This window comes from Scyliorhinus torazame, chromosome 19 (genome assembly GCF_047496885.1).
Source record: "Scyliorhinus torazame isolate Kashiwa2021f chromosome 19, sScyTor2.1, whole genome shotgun sequence".
Taxonomy (NCBI): domain Eukaryota; kingdom Metazoa; phylum Chordata; class Chondrichthyes; order Carcharhiniformes; family Scyliorhinidae; genus Scyliorhinus; species Scyliorhinus torazame.
Window position 1 is genome coordinate 75,071,287 of NC_092725.1, and position 19,599 is coordinate 75,090,885.

Sequence of the window (19,599 nt, forward strand, 5' to 3'; positions counted from 1 at the left end):
AAATTGAAACCATATTTAGAAGAGCAGAAATGATTTAGTGCAATCCTTGAAGTCATGGCAGCACGGTAGCATTGTGGATAACACAATTGCTTAACAGCTCCAGGGTCCCAGGTTCGATTCCGGCTTGGGTCACCGCCTGTACGGAGTCTGCACATCCTCCCCGTGTGTGCGTGGGTTTCCTCCGGGTGCTCCGGTTTCCTCCCACAGTCCAAAGATGTGCAGGTTAGGTGGATTGGCCATGATAAATTGCCCTTAGTGTCCAAAATTGCCCTTGGTGTTGGGCGGGGTTACTGGGTTGTGGGGATAGGGTGGAGGTGTTGACCTTGGTAGGGTGCTCTTTCCAAGAGCTGGTGCAGACTTGATGGGCCGAATGGCCTCCTTCTGCACTGTACATTCTATGATAAAACACAAACAACACTAACAATAATGAACATAGCTGGATGTCTGGTTTACTTTTTGGAACCATTAAAGTCCAAAGTCAACCCATTTTATTTTATTTGAAGAAACTGAAGTGATTTCAAGTTAACTTTACGCAGCAGCAGGTGAACAAAGTTGTCATAATATGCACCATGCACATCATGAGGTAAAGACAGGCTGAGGTAAAGATAGGCAGTGACAGACACCCAGGTTAGCCAATCAACACACAGGACAGAACACAACCAATCACCAGACAGAACACTAGAGGGTGGTTTCCCACTATAAAACACACAAGGCATCAGCACTCTGCCTCTTTCCACTGGTGACAGTCAGGGTGTGTGTATATATCTCAATATCTCAGTCAGCACCTTCTACACATGGATCAGAGCTAGTCTGGTCTAGTTAGTTGGAGTTAGTACGCTTAGAGTAGTAGTCAACCCACAGCCAGCTGTGTGCATTGTTACAGAAGTTCAATAAATCATATTGAACCAACGTCCAAGTTTGATGTATGCTTTACAGTCCAACTGCATCCAGTTGCAGTCCCTGTTACCCCAGGGTAAATAACAGGACAAAAGTTATTCTGGTGAAGGGGAGGATTGTCAGCTGTGACACAGCAGCAGGTGAATGAAGTTACTCTGGTGGGGAGGGGAGGGGAGGGGGCACAGTCAGCTCTGGCACAGCAGCAGGTGAATGAAGTTATTCTGGTGAAGAGGAGAATTCAGCTCTGTTCTGCTCAGGAGCATTGATCTACATCCGGGCTTCCGTCAAACCTTCCCACAATGCTCCTGGATGCCGCTAAAATGGCGGCGCCCATGGTGCGGAGCCGGCAGCTCCTGACTTTATTCTGGACACCGGGATCCTTTCTCTCGGCCCCAGGAACGGCTGCGCTCCGAGTCCGGAACCGCTGTAAGAGCGGCAGGAATGTGCTGCAGCTTCACCAGCGAGGCATCTTCAAAGACATCTTCCCGGAGGCCGGAGTCCTGCACCAGTTGCTGGAATCCGGGCCCCAGACCTTGTACTGCGGCTTTGACCCGACCGCCGACAGCCTGCACGTCGGCAACCTGCTCGCCCTGATCGGGTTGCTGCACTTCCAGCGATCGGGTCACCGCGTCCTGGTGCTGCTGGGCGAAGCCACGGCTCGACTGGGCGACCCAAGCGGCCGAAGCAGCGAGCGGGGGGCCGTGAGTGCGGGCACAGTGCAGGAGAACGCCCGCGGTATCCAGGAGGCGATCCTCAGCGTGTTCCAGAACCACCGGGCCTGCTTCTGCAGCGATGCCGAGGCCGCTAACTTGGGGCCGGTCAGCATCCTCAATAACTGGTCCTGGTATCAGGATAAGGAGGTGGTGGGTTTCCTGGACACTGTGGGCAGGCATTTCCGCATGGGCACCATGCTGAGCAGACACAGTGTACAGTCCCGACTCAAGAGTGCAGAGGGCATGAGTTTGACTGAGTTCACTTACCAGATGTTTCAGGCGTACGATTTCTATTATTTAAATCAACACCACGACTGCAGAATCCAACTGGGAGGGACAGATCAACTGGGGAACATGATGTCTGGATACGAATTTATACACAAGTAAAGCACATCTGCTTTGAGTATACTCTTCACGTATCTACATTTCTTGCATTTGTGATTTGGCCATTTTTTTTGCATTTTTTTGAGTGATGTGCATTTAATTATTCTGTAGGGTGACTGGGCAGAACGTTTATGGCATCTTGGTACCACTAGTGACCAGTTCGTCAGGAGATAAACTGGGAAAATCTGCAGGAAATGCAATATGGTTGAACAGAAACAAGACATCACCCTTTGAACTGTACCAGTACTTTGTCAGGCAACCTGATTCAAATATAGAAAGGCAAGTTCTTTATACTTTTCAGAATGTTTTTACTTCCTGTGTTCACATGATCTGATGTAACACACAATACAATTTATTAATGCAAGACTGTTTAGAGGTCCTCTTGGACTGGGTGTTATACAGTGGGAAAGGATTGGATGCCAATATAGTTGTGAGAGAACCCTTGGGGATGAGTGACCGTTAAATCAAGTTGGATAGTGAGGTGGTTGGTTCTGAGATCAGGGTCCTGAATCTCAATAATGGTAACTGTTGCTATGAGACATGAGTTGGCATTGATGGATTGGGAAACATTACTGAAAGGAAGGACAGTGGACAGGCAATGGCAGGTGAACTCCAAAAGTTGTTTATTCCTGTTTGGAGCAAGAGTAGAAAGGGAGCTGTGGCCAAACCATGGCTTACAAGGAAAATTAGAGGTAGTATTAGATTCAAAGAAGAGGCATTCAAATTAGCAAGAAAAAGCAATAGACCTGGGACTAGGAACAGTTCAAAATTCAGAAAAGGTGGACCAAGGGCTTGATTTAAGAAGGGGAAAATAAATACGAAAGTAAGCTAGTGGGGAACATAAACTGACTGTAAAGTTTCGATAGGAAGGTAAAGAGACAAAGATTGTTAAAACAAATGTATGCCGCTTGGAATCAGAAATGGGAATTCATAATGGGGAACAAAGAAATGGCTGAGGAACTAAATTTGGACATTGTTTCTGTCTTCACAAAGAAATACATGAATAATGTACCAGAAGTTTTTTTAAAAAAAAGTTTTTATTAAGAATTTTTCAACAATATTTTCCACCATATAAACAACCCCCCCCCCCCCCCCCCCCGTAACAAAAAAAAGAAAGAAAGCTCGTGTGGCAAGACATGAACATGGCAAGTCAATAAGATACAGAACGTTGTACATAGGATTCTGCCTGTACATGTCAGTTTCCGGATCGTTCATGTATTTTCTTGCTCAAATGCCCCCCAGAGAAACCCCCCTTCCCCCTCCCTCCCCCACCACGAACAATGTCCCCTCTGGGTTGCTGCTGCTGTCCGACCATCATCTAACACTCCGCGAGATGGTCTAGGAACGGTTGCCACCGCCTGTAGAACCCCTGCACCGACCCTCTCAAGGCAAACTTTATCCTCTCCAACTTGATAAACCCTGCCATATCGTTTATCCATGCCTCCACGCTGGGGGGCTTCGCCTCCTTCCACATTAGCAAGATCCTTTGCCGGGCTACTAGGGACGCAAAGGCCAGTATGCCGGCCTCTTTCGCCTCCTGCACTCCCGGCTCGTCCACAACTCCAAATAGCGCTAGCCCCCAGCTTGGCTTGACCCGGACTTTCACCACCTTAGATACTGTTCCCACAACTCCCCTCCAGTGCCGGGCATGACCAAAACATATGGACATGGTTCGCCGGACTTCCTGAGCACCTCTCACATCTGTCCTCCACCCCAAAGAACCTACTCAGCCTCACCCCCGTCATATGCGCTCTATGAACCACCTTAAATTGTATCAGGCTAAGCCTGGCACACGAGGAAGAGGAATTAACCCTACTTAGGGCATCAGCCCATAGCCCCTCCTCAATCTCCTCCCCCAACTCCTCTTCCCATTTACCCTTCAGCTCCTCTACCAAAGCCTCCCCCTCTTCTTTCATCTCCTGGTATATCGCCGACACCTTGCCCTCTCCGACCCATACGCCCGAAATCACCCTATCTTGAATCCCCTGTGCCGGGAGTAGCGGAAATTCCCTCACCTGCCGCCTCACAAACGCCCTCACTTGCATGTACCTGAAAGCGTTTCCCAGGAGTAGCCCAAACTTCTCCTCCAGTGCCCCTAAGCTCGCAAACGTCCCGTCAATGAACAGGTCCCCCATTCTTCTAATCCCTGCCCGATGCCAGCTCTGAAACCCCCCGTCCATCCTTCCTGGGGCAAACCAACGGTTGTCTCTAATCGGAGACCATACCGAGGCTCCCGTCGCACCCCTGTGCCGTCTCCACTGCCCCCAGATCTTTAGCGTTGTCGCCACCACCGGGCTCGAGGTGTACCTTGTCGGCGAGAGCGGCAGCGGTGCCATTACCAGCGCCCCCAGGCTCGTTCCTTTGCAGGACGCCATCTCCAGCCTCTTTCACGCTGCCCCCTCTCCTTCCATCACCCACTTACGGATCATTGCCACGTTGGCTGCCCAATAGTAACCACCCAAATTCGGCAACGCCAACCCTCCTCTATCTCTGCTACGCTCCAGGAACCCCCTCCTTACCCTCGGGGTCTTGCTCGCCCACACAAATCCCATAATGCTCCTGCTTACCCTCTTAAAGAAGGCCTTAGTAATCACAATTGGGAGGCATTGGAATACAAAAAGAAACTCGGCAGGACCACCATTTTAACCGACTATACCCTACCCGCCAGCGAGAGTGGCAGCATGTCCCACCTTTTAAAATCCTCCTCCATATGTTCCACCAGCCGCGTCAAATTAAGTTTGTGCAGTGCCCCCCAGCTCCTAGCTACCTGAATCCCCAAGTATCGAAAGCTCCATTCCGCCCTCCTCAACGGTAGATCGTCTATCCCTCTTCCCTGCTCCCCCGCTAGGATCACAAAGAGCTCGCTCTTTCCCACATTGAGCTTATAGCTTATTGCCCGAAAGTCTCCAAACTCCCGTAGGATCTGCATTACCTCAACCATCCCCTCCACTGGATCCGCCACTACAGCAACAGGTCTTCTGCGTACAGCGACACTCGATGTTCCTCTCCCCCTCGAACCACCCCCTTCCATTTCCCCAACTCCCTTAACGCCATGGCCAAAGGTTCAATTGCTATTGCAAACAGCAGAGGGGACAGGGGGCACCCCTGTCTCGTTCCTCAATACAACCGGAAATACTCCGACCTCCGCCGGTTCGTGACCACACTCGCCACCGGGGCTTTATACAGGAGCCTAACCCAACAAATAAACCCTCCCCCGAACTCAACCCTCCTCAACACTTCCCAGAGATACTCCCACTCTACCCAATCAAAGGCCTTCTCCGCGTCCATGGCTGTCACTATCTCCGCTTCTCCCTCCACCGATGGCATCAGTATCACATTTAGAAGCCTTCGCACATTAGTATTTAACTGCCTACCCTTTACGAATCCCGTCTGGTCCTCGTGAATCACCCCCGGGACACAGTCCTCAATCCTCGTGGCCAACATTTTTGCAGCAACTTAGCATCTACGTTAAGGAGCGAGATCGGCCTATACGACCCACATTGCAGTGGGTCCTTCTCCCGCTTCAAGATCAAAGAGATCGTCGCCTCCGACATTGTCGGGAGCAGGGTCCCCCCCCTCCCTTGCTTCATTGAAGGTCCTTACCAGCAACGGGGCTAAAAGGTCTACCTACTTCCTATAAAACTCCACCGGGAACCCATTCGGCCCCGGGGCCTTCCCTGCCTGCATGCTCCCCAGTCCTTTAACCAGCTCCTCCACCCCAATTGGCGCCCCCAAACCAGCCACCTCCTGTTCCTCCACCCTTGGTAACCTCAATTGGTCCAAGAATCGTCACATCCCCTCTTTTCCCCCTGGGGGCTGGGACCTATACAGCTCCTCGTAAAAGGCCTTAAAAGCCTCATTCACTTTCCCCGCACTCTGCACCGTAGTTCCCCTGCCATCTTTGACTCCGCCTATTTCCCTCGCTGCCATCCTCTTACGGAGCTGATGTGCCAGCATCCGACTCGCCTTCTCCCCATAATCAAATATCTCCCCCTGTGCGTTCCTCCACTGTGCCTCTGCCTTCCCTGTGGTCAACAGGTCAAACTCCGTCTGGAGTCTTCGTCTCTCCCTGAGTAGTCCCTCATCAGGAGCCTCTGCATAGCTCCGGTCCACCCTTAAAATCTCCCCCACTAACCTCTCCCTTTCCCTGCCCTCTCTCTTCGCCCTATGCGCCCTGATGGAGATTAACTCTCCCCTGACCACCGCCTTCAGCGCCTCCCATACTACTCCCACCTGCACCTCCCCTCTGTTGTTGGCCTCCAGATACCTTTCGATACACCCCCGCACCCTCCCGCACACTTCCTCGTCTGCCAGCAGTCCCACATCCAACCTCCACAATGGGCGTTGGTCCCTCTCCCCATCCAGCTCTAGCTCCACCCAATGCGGGGCATGGTCTGAAATGGCTATGGCCGAGTACTCCGTTCCCTCCACTTTCGAGATCAGTGCCCTGCCCAGAACAAAAAAATCTATCCGGGAGTAGGCCTTATGTACATGGGAGAAAAAAGAAAATTCTCTGGCCAAAGGCCTGGCAAATCTCTACGGATCTACGCCCCCCCATAGAACATAGAACATAGAACAATACAGCGCAGTACAGGCCCTTCGGCCCACGATGTTGCACCGAAACAAAAGCCATCTAACCTACACTATGCCATTATCATCCATATGTTTATCCAATAAACTTTTAAATGCCCTCAATGTTGGCGAGTTCACTACTGTAGCAGGTAGGGCATTCCACGGCCTCACTACTCTTTGCGTAAAGAACCTACCTCTGACCTCTGTCCTATATCTATTACCCCTCAGTTTAAAGTTATGTCCCCTCGTGCCAGCCATATCCATCCGCGGGAGAAGGCTCTCACTGTCCACCCTATCCAACCCCCTGATCATTTTGTATGCCTCTATTAAGTCTCCTCTTAACCTTCTTCTCTCCAACGAAAACAACCTCAAGTCCGTCAGCCTTTCCTCATAAGATTTTCCCTCCATACCAGGCAACATCCTGGTAAATCTCCTCTGCACCCGCTCCAAAGCCTCCACGTCCTTCCTATAATGCGGTGACCAGAACTGTACGCAATACTCCAAATGCGGCCGGACCAGAGTTCTGTACAGCTGCAACATGACCTCCCGACTCCGGAACTCAATCCCTCTACCAATAAAGGCCAACACTCCATAGGCCTTCTTCACAACCCTATCAACCTGGGTGGCAACTTTCAGGGATCTATGTACATGGACACCTAGATCCCTCTGCTCAGCCACACTTTCAAGAACTTTACCATTAGCCAAATATTCCGCATTCCTGTTATTCCTTCCAAAGTGAATCACCTCACACTTCTCTACATTAAACTCCATTTGCCACCTCTCAGCCCAGCTCTGCAGCTTATCTATATCCCTCTGTAACCTGCTACATCCTTCCACACTATCGACAACACCACCGACTTTAGTATCATCTGCAAATTTACTCACCCACCCTTCTGTGCCTTCCTCTAGGTCATTGATAAAAATGACAAACAGCAACGGCCCCAGAACAGATCCTTGTGGTACTCCACTTGTGACTGTACTCCATTCTGAACATTTCCCATCAACCACCACCCTCTGTCTTCTTTCAGCTAGCCAATTTCTGATCCACATCTCTAAATCACCCTTAATCCCCAGCCTCCGTATTTTTTGCAATAGCCTACCGTGGGGAACCTTATCAAACGCTTTGCTGAAATCCATATACACCACATCAACTGCTCTACCCTCGTCTACCTGTTCAGTCACCTTCTCAAAGAACTCAATAAGGTTTGTGAGGCATGACCTACCCTTCACAAAGCCATGCTGACTATCCCTGATCATATCATTCCTATCTAGATGATTATAAATCTTGTCCCTTATAATCCCCTCCAAGACTTTACCCACTACAGACGTGAGGCTCACCGGTCTATAGTTGCCGGGGTTGTCTCTGCTCCCCTTTTTGAACAAAGGGACCACATTTGCTGTCCTCCAGTCCTCTGGCACTATTCCTGTAGCCAATGATGACATAAAAATCAAAGCCAAAGGTCCAGCAATCTCTTCCCTGGCCTCCCATAGAATCCTAGGATAAATCCCATCAGGTCCCGGGGACTTATCTATTTTCAGCCTGTCCAGAATTGCCAACACCTCTTCCCTACGTACCTCAATGCCATCTATTCTATTAGCCTGGGGCTCAGCATTCTCCTCCACAACATTATCTTTTTCCTGAGTGAATACTGACGAAAAATATTCATTTAGTATCTCGCCTATCTCTTCAGACTCCACACACAATTTCCCATCCCTGTCCTTGACTGGTCCTACTCTTTCCCTAGTCATTCGCTTATTCCTGACATACCTATAGAAAGCTTTTGGGTTTTCCTTGATCCTTCCTGCCAAATACTTCTCATGTCCCCTCCTTGCTCGTCTTAGCTCTCTCTTTAGATCCTTCCTCGCTACCTTGTAACTATCCATCGCCCCAACCGAAACTTCACACTTCATCTTCACATAGGCCTCCTTCTTCCTCTTAACAAGAGATTCCACTTCCCTGGTAAACCACGGTTCCCTCGCTCGACGCCTTCCTCCCTGTCTGACCGGTACATACTTATCAAGAACACGCAGTAGCTGATCCTTGAACAAGCCCCACTTATCCAGTGTGCCCAACACTTGCAGCCTACTTCTCCACCTTATCCCCCCCAAGTCACGTCTAATGGCATCATAATTGCCCTTCCCCCAGCTATAACTCTTGCCCTGCGGTGTATACTTATCCCTTTCCATCATTAACGTAAACGTCACCGAATTGTGGTCACTGTCCCCAAAGTGCTCTCCTACCTCCAAATCCAACACCTGGCCTGGTTCATTACCCAAAACCAAATCCAACGTGGCCTCGCCTCTTGTTGGCCTGTCAACATATTGTTTCAGGAAACCCTCCTGCACACACTGTACAAAAAACGACCCATCTATTGTACTCGAACTATATCTTTTCCAGTCAATATTTGGAAAGTTAAAGTCTCCCATAATAACTACCCTGTTACTTTCGCTCATATCCAGAATCATCTTCGCCATCCTTTCCTCTACATCCCTAGAACTATTAGGAGGCCTATAAAAAACTCCCAACAGGGTGACCTCTCCTTTCCTGTTTCTAACTTCAGCCAATACTACCTCGGAAGAAGAGTCCCCATCTAGCATCCTCTCCGCCACCGTAATACTGCTCTTGACTAGCAGCGCCACACCTCCCCCTCTTTTGCCTCCTTCTCTGAGCTTACTAAAACACCTAAACCCCGGAACCTGCAACATCCATTCCTGTCCCTGCTCTATCCATGTCTCCGAAATGGCCACAACATCGAAGTCCCAGGTACCAACCCACGCTGCCAGTTCCCCTACCTTGTTTCGTATACTCCTGGCATTGAAGTAGACACACTTCAAACCACCTACCTGAACGCTGGCCCCCTCCTGCGACGTCAAATCTGTGCTCCTGACCTCTATACTCTCATTCTCCCTTACCCTAAAACTACAATCCAGGTTTCCATGCCCCTGCTGCATTAGTTTAAACCCCCCCAAAGAGCACTAACAAATCTCCCCCCCAGGATATTTGTGCCCCTCAGGTTCAGATGTAGACCATCCTGTCTGTAGAGGTCCCACCTTCCCCAGAAAGAGCCCCAGTTATCCAAAAATCTGAAACCCTCCCGCCTGCACCATCCCTGTAGCCACGTGTTTAAATGCTCTCTCTCCCTATTCCTCATCTCACTATCACGTGGCACGGGCAACAACCCAGAGATAACAACTCTGTTCTAGTTCTGAGCTTCCATCCTAGCTCCCTGAAAGCCTGCCTGACATCCTTGTCCCCTTTCCTACCTATGTCGTTGGTGCCAATGTGGACCACGACTTGGGGCTGCTCCCCCTCCCCCCTAAGGACCCGGAAAACACGATCCGAGATATCACGTACCCTTGCACCTGGGAGGCAACATACCAAACGTGAGTCTCTCACGCTCCCACAAAATCTCCTATCTGTGCCCCTGACTATAGAGTCCCCAATTACTAATGCTCTGCTCCTCTCCCCCCTTCCCTTCTGAGCAACAGGGACAGACTCCGTGCCAGAGGCCCGTACCCCATGGCTTACCCCTGGTAAGTCGTCCCCCCCACAAGTATCCAAAGCGGTATACTTGTTTCTCAGGGGAACGACCGCAGGGGATCCCTGCACTGACTGTTTTTTCCCAGTCCCTCTTACAGTTACCCACCTATCTCCAATCTTTGGTGTAACTAATTCCCTGAAGCTGCTATCTATGACCCCTTCTGCCTCCCGAATGATCCGAAGTTCTTCCAACTCCAGCTCCAGTTCCCTAACTCGGTCTTGGAGGAGCTGGAGATGGCAGCACTTCCTGCAGGTAAAATCAGCAGGGACACTAACTGCATCCCTCACCTCAAACATCCTGCAGGAGGAACATTGTACTCCCTTCCCTGCCATTCCTCTAACTTTCTACCAAGATCTAGCTAACAACTAAATTAAATTTTTATAAAAAATAATAATAATATAATAAAAATATGGTACTTACCTCAGACCAATGGGTTTTATTATTAGGTTAGAGGAGGAGGGCGGGTGGGAGACACTACACGTGTAGTGTCTCGGGTTTCCTCTCCACCAGAATTTATTGGTGAGGGTCTTCCCAGACGTCCGCGGGTCGACTTCCTGATCCCGCCTAAAAAACTAATTTAAAGAAAAGAGAAAAAGTCTCAGCTCCTGCTGAAACTGACTCACCACTCACCAGCTGCTCTCACGCCGCCGAAATCGACTGGCCTGCCCCTGCAAAGAGAAGTGCTTTTAAAGGTTGACTTACCTCCCATCTGGTCCATAAACCCCCTAAGCACCTTGGCCGCAGCAGGCCTCTTCCCCGTCCTAGATCCGGAGCGAACTAATGCTGGGTCCAGCACCGTGTTAAAATCCCCACCCATTATCAAGCTCCCTGCCTCCAGGTCTGGAATACGCCCCAACATCCGTTTCATGAATCCAGCATCGTCCCAGTTTGGGGCATATACATTCACCAGTACCACCTCCGTCCCCTGCAACCTACCACTCACCATCACGTATCGGCCTCCCTTGTCCGCCACTATGTTCTTGGCCTCAAACGACATCCGCTTTCCCACCAGTATTGCCACCCCTCTATTCTTCGCATCCAGCCCCGAATAGAACACCTGTCCTACCCATCCCTTCCTTAACCTGACCTGATCCGCCACCTTCAGATGTGTCTCCTGAAGCATGACCACGTCTGCCTTCAGTCCCTTTAGGTGCGCGAACACTCGGGCCCTCTTAACCGGCTCATTTAGGCCTCTCACATTCCACGTGATCAGCCGGATTGGGAGGTTACCCCCCCTCGCCGACTAGCAATCTCCTATCTTAGGCCAGTCCTGTGCCCGCGCCTCCCGCACCCTCAAGTTCCCCAGGCGGGGAACCCCCGTCCCAACTACCTCTTCCATTTTCAGTTCCCCCTCGGACAGTGCAGCAGCAACCCTGAAATCCCCCTGCTAGATCCACATCTAGCTCTTTTGCTCCCCCCATATTGCTTCCGTGGGTCAGCAGAAGTCAGCTGCCTGCCCCCCCCCCCCCCCCCCCCCCCCCCCCCCCCCCCCCAAACCACATCCCCTCAGTTCGAGTCCAGTTTTTCCATCTGAATAAAGGTCCAAGCCTCTTCTGGCGTTTCAGATTAATGGTGTCGGTCCTGATAAGTGACCCACAGTCGCGCAGGCTGCAGCATGCCGAACCTGACTTTTTTTTATGCAGCACCGCCTTGGCCTGGTTAAAGCCAGCTCTCCTCCTTGCCACTTCTGCGCTCCAATCCTGGTACACTCGGACCACCGCATTCTCCCATCTACTGCTCCGCACCTTCTTGGCCATCTCAGCACGCTTTCTTTATCCGCGAAGCGATGGAACCTTGCCACTATCGCCCTTGGCGGCTCATCAGCCTTGGGTCTCCTCGCCAGGACCCGGTGAGCCCCCTCCAACTCCAGGGGGGTCGGAGGGGCCTCTGCTCCCATCAGCGAATGGAGCATCGTACTCACATACGCCACGGCATCAGCTCCCTCCACTCCTTCGGGAAGACCCAGAATCCGGAGGTTCTTCCTCCTCGACCTGTTCTCCAGGACCTCGATTCTCTCGGCCCACCTCCTGTGCGCCTCCATTTTTACCGCCAGGCCCAGGATCTCGTCCTCGTTATCATTCATTTTATCTTTCACCTCACGAAGCTCCACCGCCTGGGTCCTCTGGGTCTCCTTCAGCCATTCGATCGGCAACAGCATTGGCGCCAGCACCTCCTTTTTAAGCTCCTCCACACAGCGCTTAAGGAACTCCTGCTGGTCCGGCCCCCATGCTGCTCGATCTCCGCCATCTTGCCTTTTCCCCCTCGTTTTTGCCGCTGCTCCAGAGCCTCTTTTCCTGCAGCTCCACCGCTGATCTCGGCCATATACCATAAGGGGGGACCTTACTGCATCAGGTGATTTCAAATTGCCTACAGCTTGTCATTATACTGCATTACAGGATTCCCCGAAAGAGGACAGTCCAATTCTGTGGGAACATGGGATCAAATCAAAAAAGCTCCGTTGGGGCTCGTCTAGAGAGCCCGAAAGTCCGTTGTCGCGGGAGCTGCCGAAACATGCGGCTTAGCTCCTCATCGCCGCAACCGGAAGTCATAATGTACCAGAAGTTGTAAGTAACACAAGTTTTAGTGAGGAGCTGAAGCAAATTAGTATTAGTAGAGAAATAGTTTGGGTTAATTAATGGGATTGAAGATGGATAAATCTCCAGGGCCTGATGATCTTCATCCTAGAGTACTTCAGGAAGTGACCCCGGAAATAGTAGATCCATTGATGGTCATTTTCCAGAATTCTTTGGACTCTGGAATGGTTTCTACAGATTGGAACGTAGCTATCAAAACTCCGCTAATCAAAAAGGGAGGGAGAGAGGAAACCGGAAACTATAGACCAGTGAGCCTAATGTCTGTAGTAGGGAAGTTACTAGAGTCCATTATCAAGGAATTTATAGCACAGCATTTGGAAAGCAGTGATATAATCAGGCAAAGTCAGCATACATTTACGAAAAGTAAACATTTACGAAAAGTAATCATGCATGACAAATTTAGATTTCTTTGGACTAGTAGAGTTGACCAGGGAGAACTGGTGGATGTGTATTTTTTTAGACTTTCAGAAGGTTTTTGGTGAGGTGTCACAAAGCAGATTACTATGTAAAGTTAAAGCGCATTGGGTTGCAGGCAGAGTCTGGAGACGGATTACAAAACTTGTTAGCAGACAGGAAGCGAAAAGTTGAAATGAATGGGTCTTTTTCTGATTGGCAGGCAGTGACTAGTGGGGTAACGCAGGGATCTGTGCTAGGACCCCAACTGTTCACATTATATATTAATGATTTGGACAAGGGAACTAAATATTATCTCCAAATCTGAGATGATACAAAGTTGGGTAGGAGGGTGAGCTGTGAGGAGAATGCATCAACGGGATTTGGACAGGTTGAGTGAGTGGGCAAATGCATGGCAGATGCAGTATAATGTGGATAAGTTTGATGTTATCCGCTTTAGTAGCAAAAATAGGAAGGCAGATTATTATTTGAATGGGTGTAAATTGAGAGAGGTGGATACTCAGCGAGACCTTGGTGTCCTTGTGCATCAGTCGCTGAAGGTAAGCGCACAGAAACAGCAGGCAGTAAGGAAGGTCTCCATAGCGAGAGAATTTGAGTATAGGAATCTGTCCATGCTAATATGTCACTCTTAACACCATGTTACGTTACATTGTGAATAACCTTTTATCTGACACTTTCTTGAACGCCTTTTGGAAATTCAAATAAAACCACATCTAGTTTCACTTTATCCATCCAACTTGTTACAATCTCAAAGAGTTCTAATACATTTGTCAAACATGATTTCCCTTTCACATAACCATGCTGACTCTGTCTGACTATTATAATGTTCTAATTTACCTGCTATTACTTCCTCAATAAAGAATTCTAGCATGTTCACAATGACTAACTGACCTATAGTTTTCTGTTTTCCGTCACGTTTCTTGAATAGAGTTGTTACATTTACGTTTTTTCAATCTGCTGGGACTTTCCAAAATCGAGGGCGTTTTGGAAGATTTGGAAGCAATGTATCCACTATCTGTACAGCCGCTTCCTTTAAGATTTTAGGATGCAGGACCTCGGGTCCAAGCAACTTGTCAGCCTTTAATCCCATTATTTTTGTCAGTACTTTTTCACTCGTGGACGTGATTGTTGTAAGTTCCTCCCTCCTTTTTGCTGCTTCAGACTTGGAGGATTCGTCTTCCATCTCCAGGCACCAATTAACCCTCAGTGACACATCCCGTCCTTGTTTCATGAGTTTTACATGATTTAATAATTTGTTGAAACGTAAATTGTTATCTCAGCTTTAAGTGGCCATCAGGAAACGAGGAACCCCCCCCGGCCCTTTCCCCAAATGCTGTTATTTGTTGACTTTCTTCTCGATGCTTGAGTTTTTGGGGGAGCAAATGTTGACACTCTGCATGATCTAGGCAGACGATACGGGACATATCCTTTCTTCCCTTTTTGTTGTTAAACCCAGGCATGTATGTGTAACGTGGTGAAAAGTGTCCCTGTTTTTTATCCCTGTCTCCTCTACCTGGTCCCAGGGCGGGGCCAAAGTTTTGTTTGGTGACCAGAAATATAGTGCAGGTTGTGAATTTGAACATTTGGTGTCAAATACACCTCACCTTGGAGCTCTAATATAACAGACAGCTTCCACTTACAGATGAAATGTATACATCCGTTAAATTATTTCACCAAACAGGGCGCATATGACCGGAGCAAGGCTCAGTAAATTTTTCAGGGTAGAGGATAGGTGTGGGAGATGCTCGAGAAGCCCAGCAAACCACACCCACATGTTTTGGTCATGCCCGGCACTGCAGGGGTTCTGGGTGGGGGTGGCAAAGGTGCTTTCGAAGGTGGGGGTCCGGGTCGAGCCAGGCTGGGGGTTGGCTATATTTGCGGTTGCAGAAGAGCCGGGAGTGCAGGAGGCGAAAGAGGCTGATGCCTTGGCCTTTGCGTCCCTAGTAGCCGGGCGAAGGATATTGCTTATGTGGAAGGAAGCCAAACCCCCGGGCGTGGAGACCTGGATAAATGACATGGCAGGGTTTATAAAACTGGAAAGGATAAAGTTCGCACTAAGGGGTTCGGCTCAAGGGTTCACCAGGCGTTGGCAACCGTTCATTGACTACCTCGCAGAACGATAAAGGAAATGGGAAGGCAACAGCAGCAACCGGGGGGGGGGCTCGGGCAGGTCCTCGGGGGTGTTTTTGTATAGATATTTGTACTTGGTTATGTATATTGGATTGTTTGATTTTATCTCTGGGGAGTTATTATTTTTGTTATGGCAGTTGCCATTTAGTTTATATATTATTTATTTATTTGTTAAAACGGTCACTGTTATTTATATTGTTTTATTGTTGTAAAAAGGTAAACCTTTGTATTGTTTTGTTTGACCGGAAAAAATTTGAATAAAATATATTTATTTTTTAAAAATTTTAAAAATTATTTCACCAAACAGCAGTTTTGGTTTCTTTAGGTATCTGAAACTTTTCACCTTTATCCCACTTCCTGAAATTGAAAGTATTATGGTCCACCACAGAAAAGATCCAGGCAAACGCATTGCCCAGAAACGACTAGCAGCAGAAGCCACAAAATTGGTTCATGGCAAAGAAGGACTAGAGTCTGCCAAAAGGTGAGTCTTGAGAACATGTGAATCAAACGTCGAGAACCAGAGATTCAGTTCCATGAGGCATTTTTCCTAACGCCTTGAAATATAGACACTTGTGCTTGCAGGGAAGCAATTAGATGGGGTTCATTGGAATACAAAAAATATATAAATGACTGTCTGTCCTACAGAAGCTGATCTGTCCACAGTCCATGGAAACTTCCTCCCAAAAAATGACTGAGTTTAATAAACCAAGAGGTAAGCAGGATGCATTAGACAACGAGCAGTGGCTCATTCCACTCCTCTCAGCAGCTTCCTTAACCCCAATGGGAAATCAAAGTAAAATCAGCATGATCCAATTATAACATTTATCTAATTTATTTATACTTTAATGTTAAACAAGACCAAAAGTAAGAGGGGTACGTTTTGAGCTACTTACTGTTGGTGGGGAGAATTGTGTGGGGTGTGTTTAATTATACGAGATTCTGAGGAGTGCCAAAAGTTTGCTCAAAGAGGTGGGTTTGAAGGAGAGTATTAAAGGAGGAAAAGAGGGAGGGCAGCAGAGGGGTTTGGTAGGACAAACAGAAAGGGAGATGCTGGGTCAGGGAACACCCCATAAACAACCTCAGTGAGGACCTCAATTTCCAAGGATCACTTTACAAACCTGCTGTTTTCTGTCTTTTCCATTACAGTCCTGAGTTTGGGTTCTTGGTGATCCTTCATATGTTCACTAGAGATTTCTATTCCTAGTTTATAAGCCACTCATCTCAATTCTGGCTGTATTCAACACTCAACTTCCCATATCTTGCACAGATAGCCCAGTCATAATATCACTCGATGTTTCTTTTCTTTTTAAGTGTCAATTTGACCTTTGGTAGCAATCTCATCTCCGAATCAAAAAGTTGTGTGTTCAAATCCCACTCCTGGATTTCAATATGTGGACGTGAGCTTCATGTCTGAGGTTGCCTAATTGAGTCAGGTGATTAAGCAGGACAGGAAAAATAATCCCTTGATGAGCCCAATGGCTTATGAAAGCTATGAGCTTCAAATGTCAGTGTCTTCTGTGCTCCATCCAGCTCCATGAACAAATGCTGCACTATGTTTTACTGCTGCTGCTGTCAATTTGTTTGCCTTTCCTCTTCAGATGTACAAGTGCACTCTATCATAGTAGTATGGATTCCCTTGAGACCATGACAGATGAAGAGCTACAAGTATTGTTTAAAGAAGCACCATTCTCTGAAAATCTGCTTGAGCCAGGCACAACAGTGCTGGATCTTTGTCGTAAAGCTAATGCTATTCCAGATGGACCCACAGGGTATGTCCCTTGTGTAATCTCACTAGTTGGCATTTACCGTTGGTGAAGTAAGGATGAGGCAAAGAATCTCATCAGTGACATCAGTATAAACATCCTTTATGATTTTACTTAATAATTTCTTCTTTCTAACATAAGAGATGGGAGTGGGAGTAGATCATCGAGTCTGCCCTGCCATTCAGTACAATCATGGCTGATGTTGGCTTCAACTCCATTGTCCTGCCTGCTTTAGATTCCTCGAACAATAGGAACAATCTCAGCATCTACCCCATCAAACCCCTTCAGAATTTTGGAGATTTCAATGAGATTGCCCATCATCCTTTATAACTGGAGAATATAAACCCTGTCTACTCAGCTTTGCACCATTGTACAACCCCCTCATCACAGGTACCAATTTAGTCAATCTCTGCTGTACCACCTCCAATGGAAGTATATCCTTTTTTAAATGTAGAGACCAAAACTGCAGACACTATTCCAGTAGGAAGACTTATTTATTCCCACCGTGATGGTGTTGTGCAGTGCACAGTAGACCTCTTGAGCTTATACTGAATCTTACATTGCAAAAGCTATTTCAGATTTGTAATTTCAAATCCATGTATGGCAAAGACTGCAATATTTCTCCTCCAGCAAAATGGTATCACCAATATTTTGCATCTCTATTTTCAAAACCAATATAACTGACCTGCGGTTTGACAAAGGGTCAACTGGACTCAGAACATTAGCTCTTTGGTTTCAGATTCCAGCATCTGCAGTAATTTGCTTTTATAACTGACCTGTGCTCACCAGAAACCTTAAAACGGTGTGGAGCTGGATTTAAACCAAGGTCCTAGACGTGTCATTCAAACCTGATTAAGCTAATAACCTTCATCGAGTGCCAATTATCACTACAGTATCTACTTGAGTAAAAATAGCTGACATGTTACCGGGCATCTTTCTCTATAGCTCTGTTGGGTATCAATCTGTCATTGTTTTGTTGACGGTTCTTTTATTAGTGGTCATTTGAAATGGGGGTGGATTGGTTGTTGAGGACTGATTCTGAAGAAAATACAAGCTACATTCAGAATTTTCTTTTCTTTTCCCATCTCAGGTACCAGGTGATTACAGATGGTGGAATTTGGATCAATCACATACAAGTGACAAAACCAGAACAAGTCCTCGTTTTGGGACAGCATATTCTGACAAATGGGCTGTCGTTGCTTAGAGTTGGAAAGAAAAATTACCACATAGTCAAATGGCTCAGTTAGTCAGCGAGGTTTAATGGATGTTATTTTGTTGGAGTTCAGGTTTCATTTAGTCGCATGGAGAAATCTGGAGTCTCATTGAGATCTAGTCATGCTATTGCTAGGTTTGATGGGGAGAACATGTGTCCAGTAACTTGGAGCAATAGACCATGAGAGCCCAAATGTTTGAAATTGTAATTTTAATATTTGATATTGGGTAAATGTTGAGGATTTTAGATGGATCACTTTCCATCAACAGTATACTTTCTTGTGCCATTCCACTTGGTCAACCAATTATATTAGTTTGGAGGGCAGCATGGTGGAACAGTGGTTAGCATTGCTGCCTATGGTGCTGAGGACCCGGGTTCGAATCCCAGCCCTGGGTCACTGTCCATGTGGAGTTTGCACGTTCTCCCTGTGTTTGCGTGGGTTTCACTCCCACAACCCAAAGATGTGTAGGATAGGTGGATTGGCCACGCTAAATTGCCCCTTAATTGGAAAAAATAATTGGGTACTCTAAATCTATATTTTAAAAAAAATTATATTAGTTTGATAAATGTGAAGAAATGAAGTGCCTCTATTATATCACTATCCTCACAGAAATGGAAGTGGGTGAGCAACAGAGGCATTGATATGCAGACTGAGCCCCAATTAGGATAACTTTTAGTAAATCACAACGTGGGGTTGATGGTCATCAAAATCTTTTCACAACATTTTGAAATTGGGTTAGAATTGCATCTCTGAATGGATGGTGAGCAATGAGTTACAGTTTGCTGATGTTTTTGGCATCTACTGTACTATGTGTAGACTTTCAGACTCACTGAGTGAGTGAGGCCATAAGATGGCCACTGTGATCAGGTATCTAATTACTACATAAGGCTACTTTTTATAAATCTGTACATAATGTATACATACAATAAAATAGGAAATGAATTAAAAAATGTGAAAATGTTAATTTGCGCATATGGATTCCTTTCTTGTCCATATTTTCTATGTACTGCAATGGCTGATATTTGGGAAGTGAGCGAATGAATTGAAATGTACAGTAAGCTGTGATAACTTATCCACTTTGGTTGGCCCCACCAAAAGGAATGAGCAGCGCAGATGGGAGCTACTGTTCAATGTGAAACCACCAGGATTTGTTATCGTGCTTTGGCAAGGCAACTGCAATCAACTACAGGGCAGCCAGTTAACCTTGGTGGGAAAACCTTCAGAAATGATAATCCAGGACACAATTAATATTCTCTTGGACAAATGTGGATCAATTAAGGAAAACAAGAATTAAATTTGTTAAAGGCAAATCATGTTTAGCTAATTTGATTGAGGTTTTTGTTGAGGTAATGCAACGTGGCGTGCCTGTATTTCCC

The 19,599-nt window shown here is 47.4% G+C and overlaps 1 protein-coding gene across 1 annotated transcript; it reads left to right on the forward strand.

The window, feature by feature from the left end:
* The first annotated feature begins 1,140 nt into the window (after positions 1–1,140).
* yars2 (tyrosyl-tRNA synthetase 2, mitochondrial) lies at positions 1,141–19,187 on the forward strand. The gene is made up of 5 exons (XM_072484555.1): positions 1,141–1,993; positions 2,106–2,273; positions 15,572–15,727; positions 16,845–17,015; positions 18,100–19,187. Exons 1-5 carry the CDS (start codon positions 1,197–1,199, stop codon positions 18,254–18,256), a joined length of 1,449 nt encoding a protein of 482 aa, XP_072340656.1. The 5' UTR covers positions 1,141–1,196; the 3' UTR covers positions 18,257–19,187.
* The last annotated feature ends 412 nt before the right edge of the window (positions 19,188–19,599 follow it).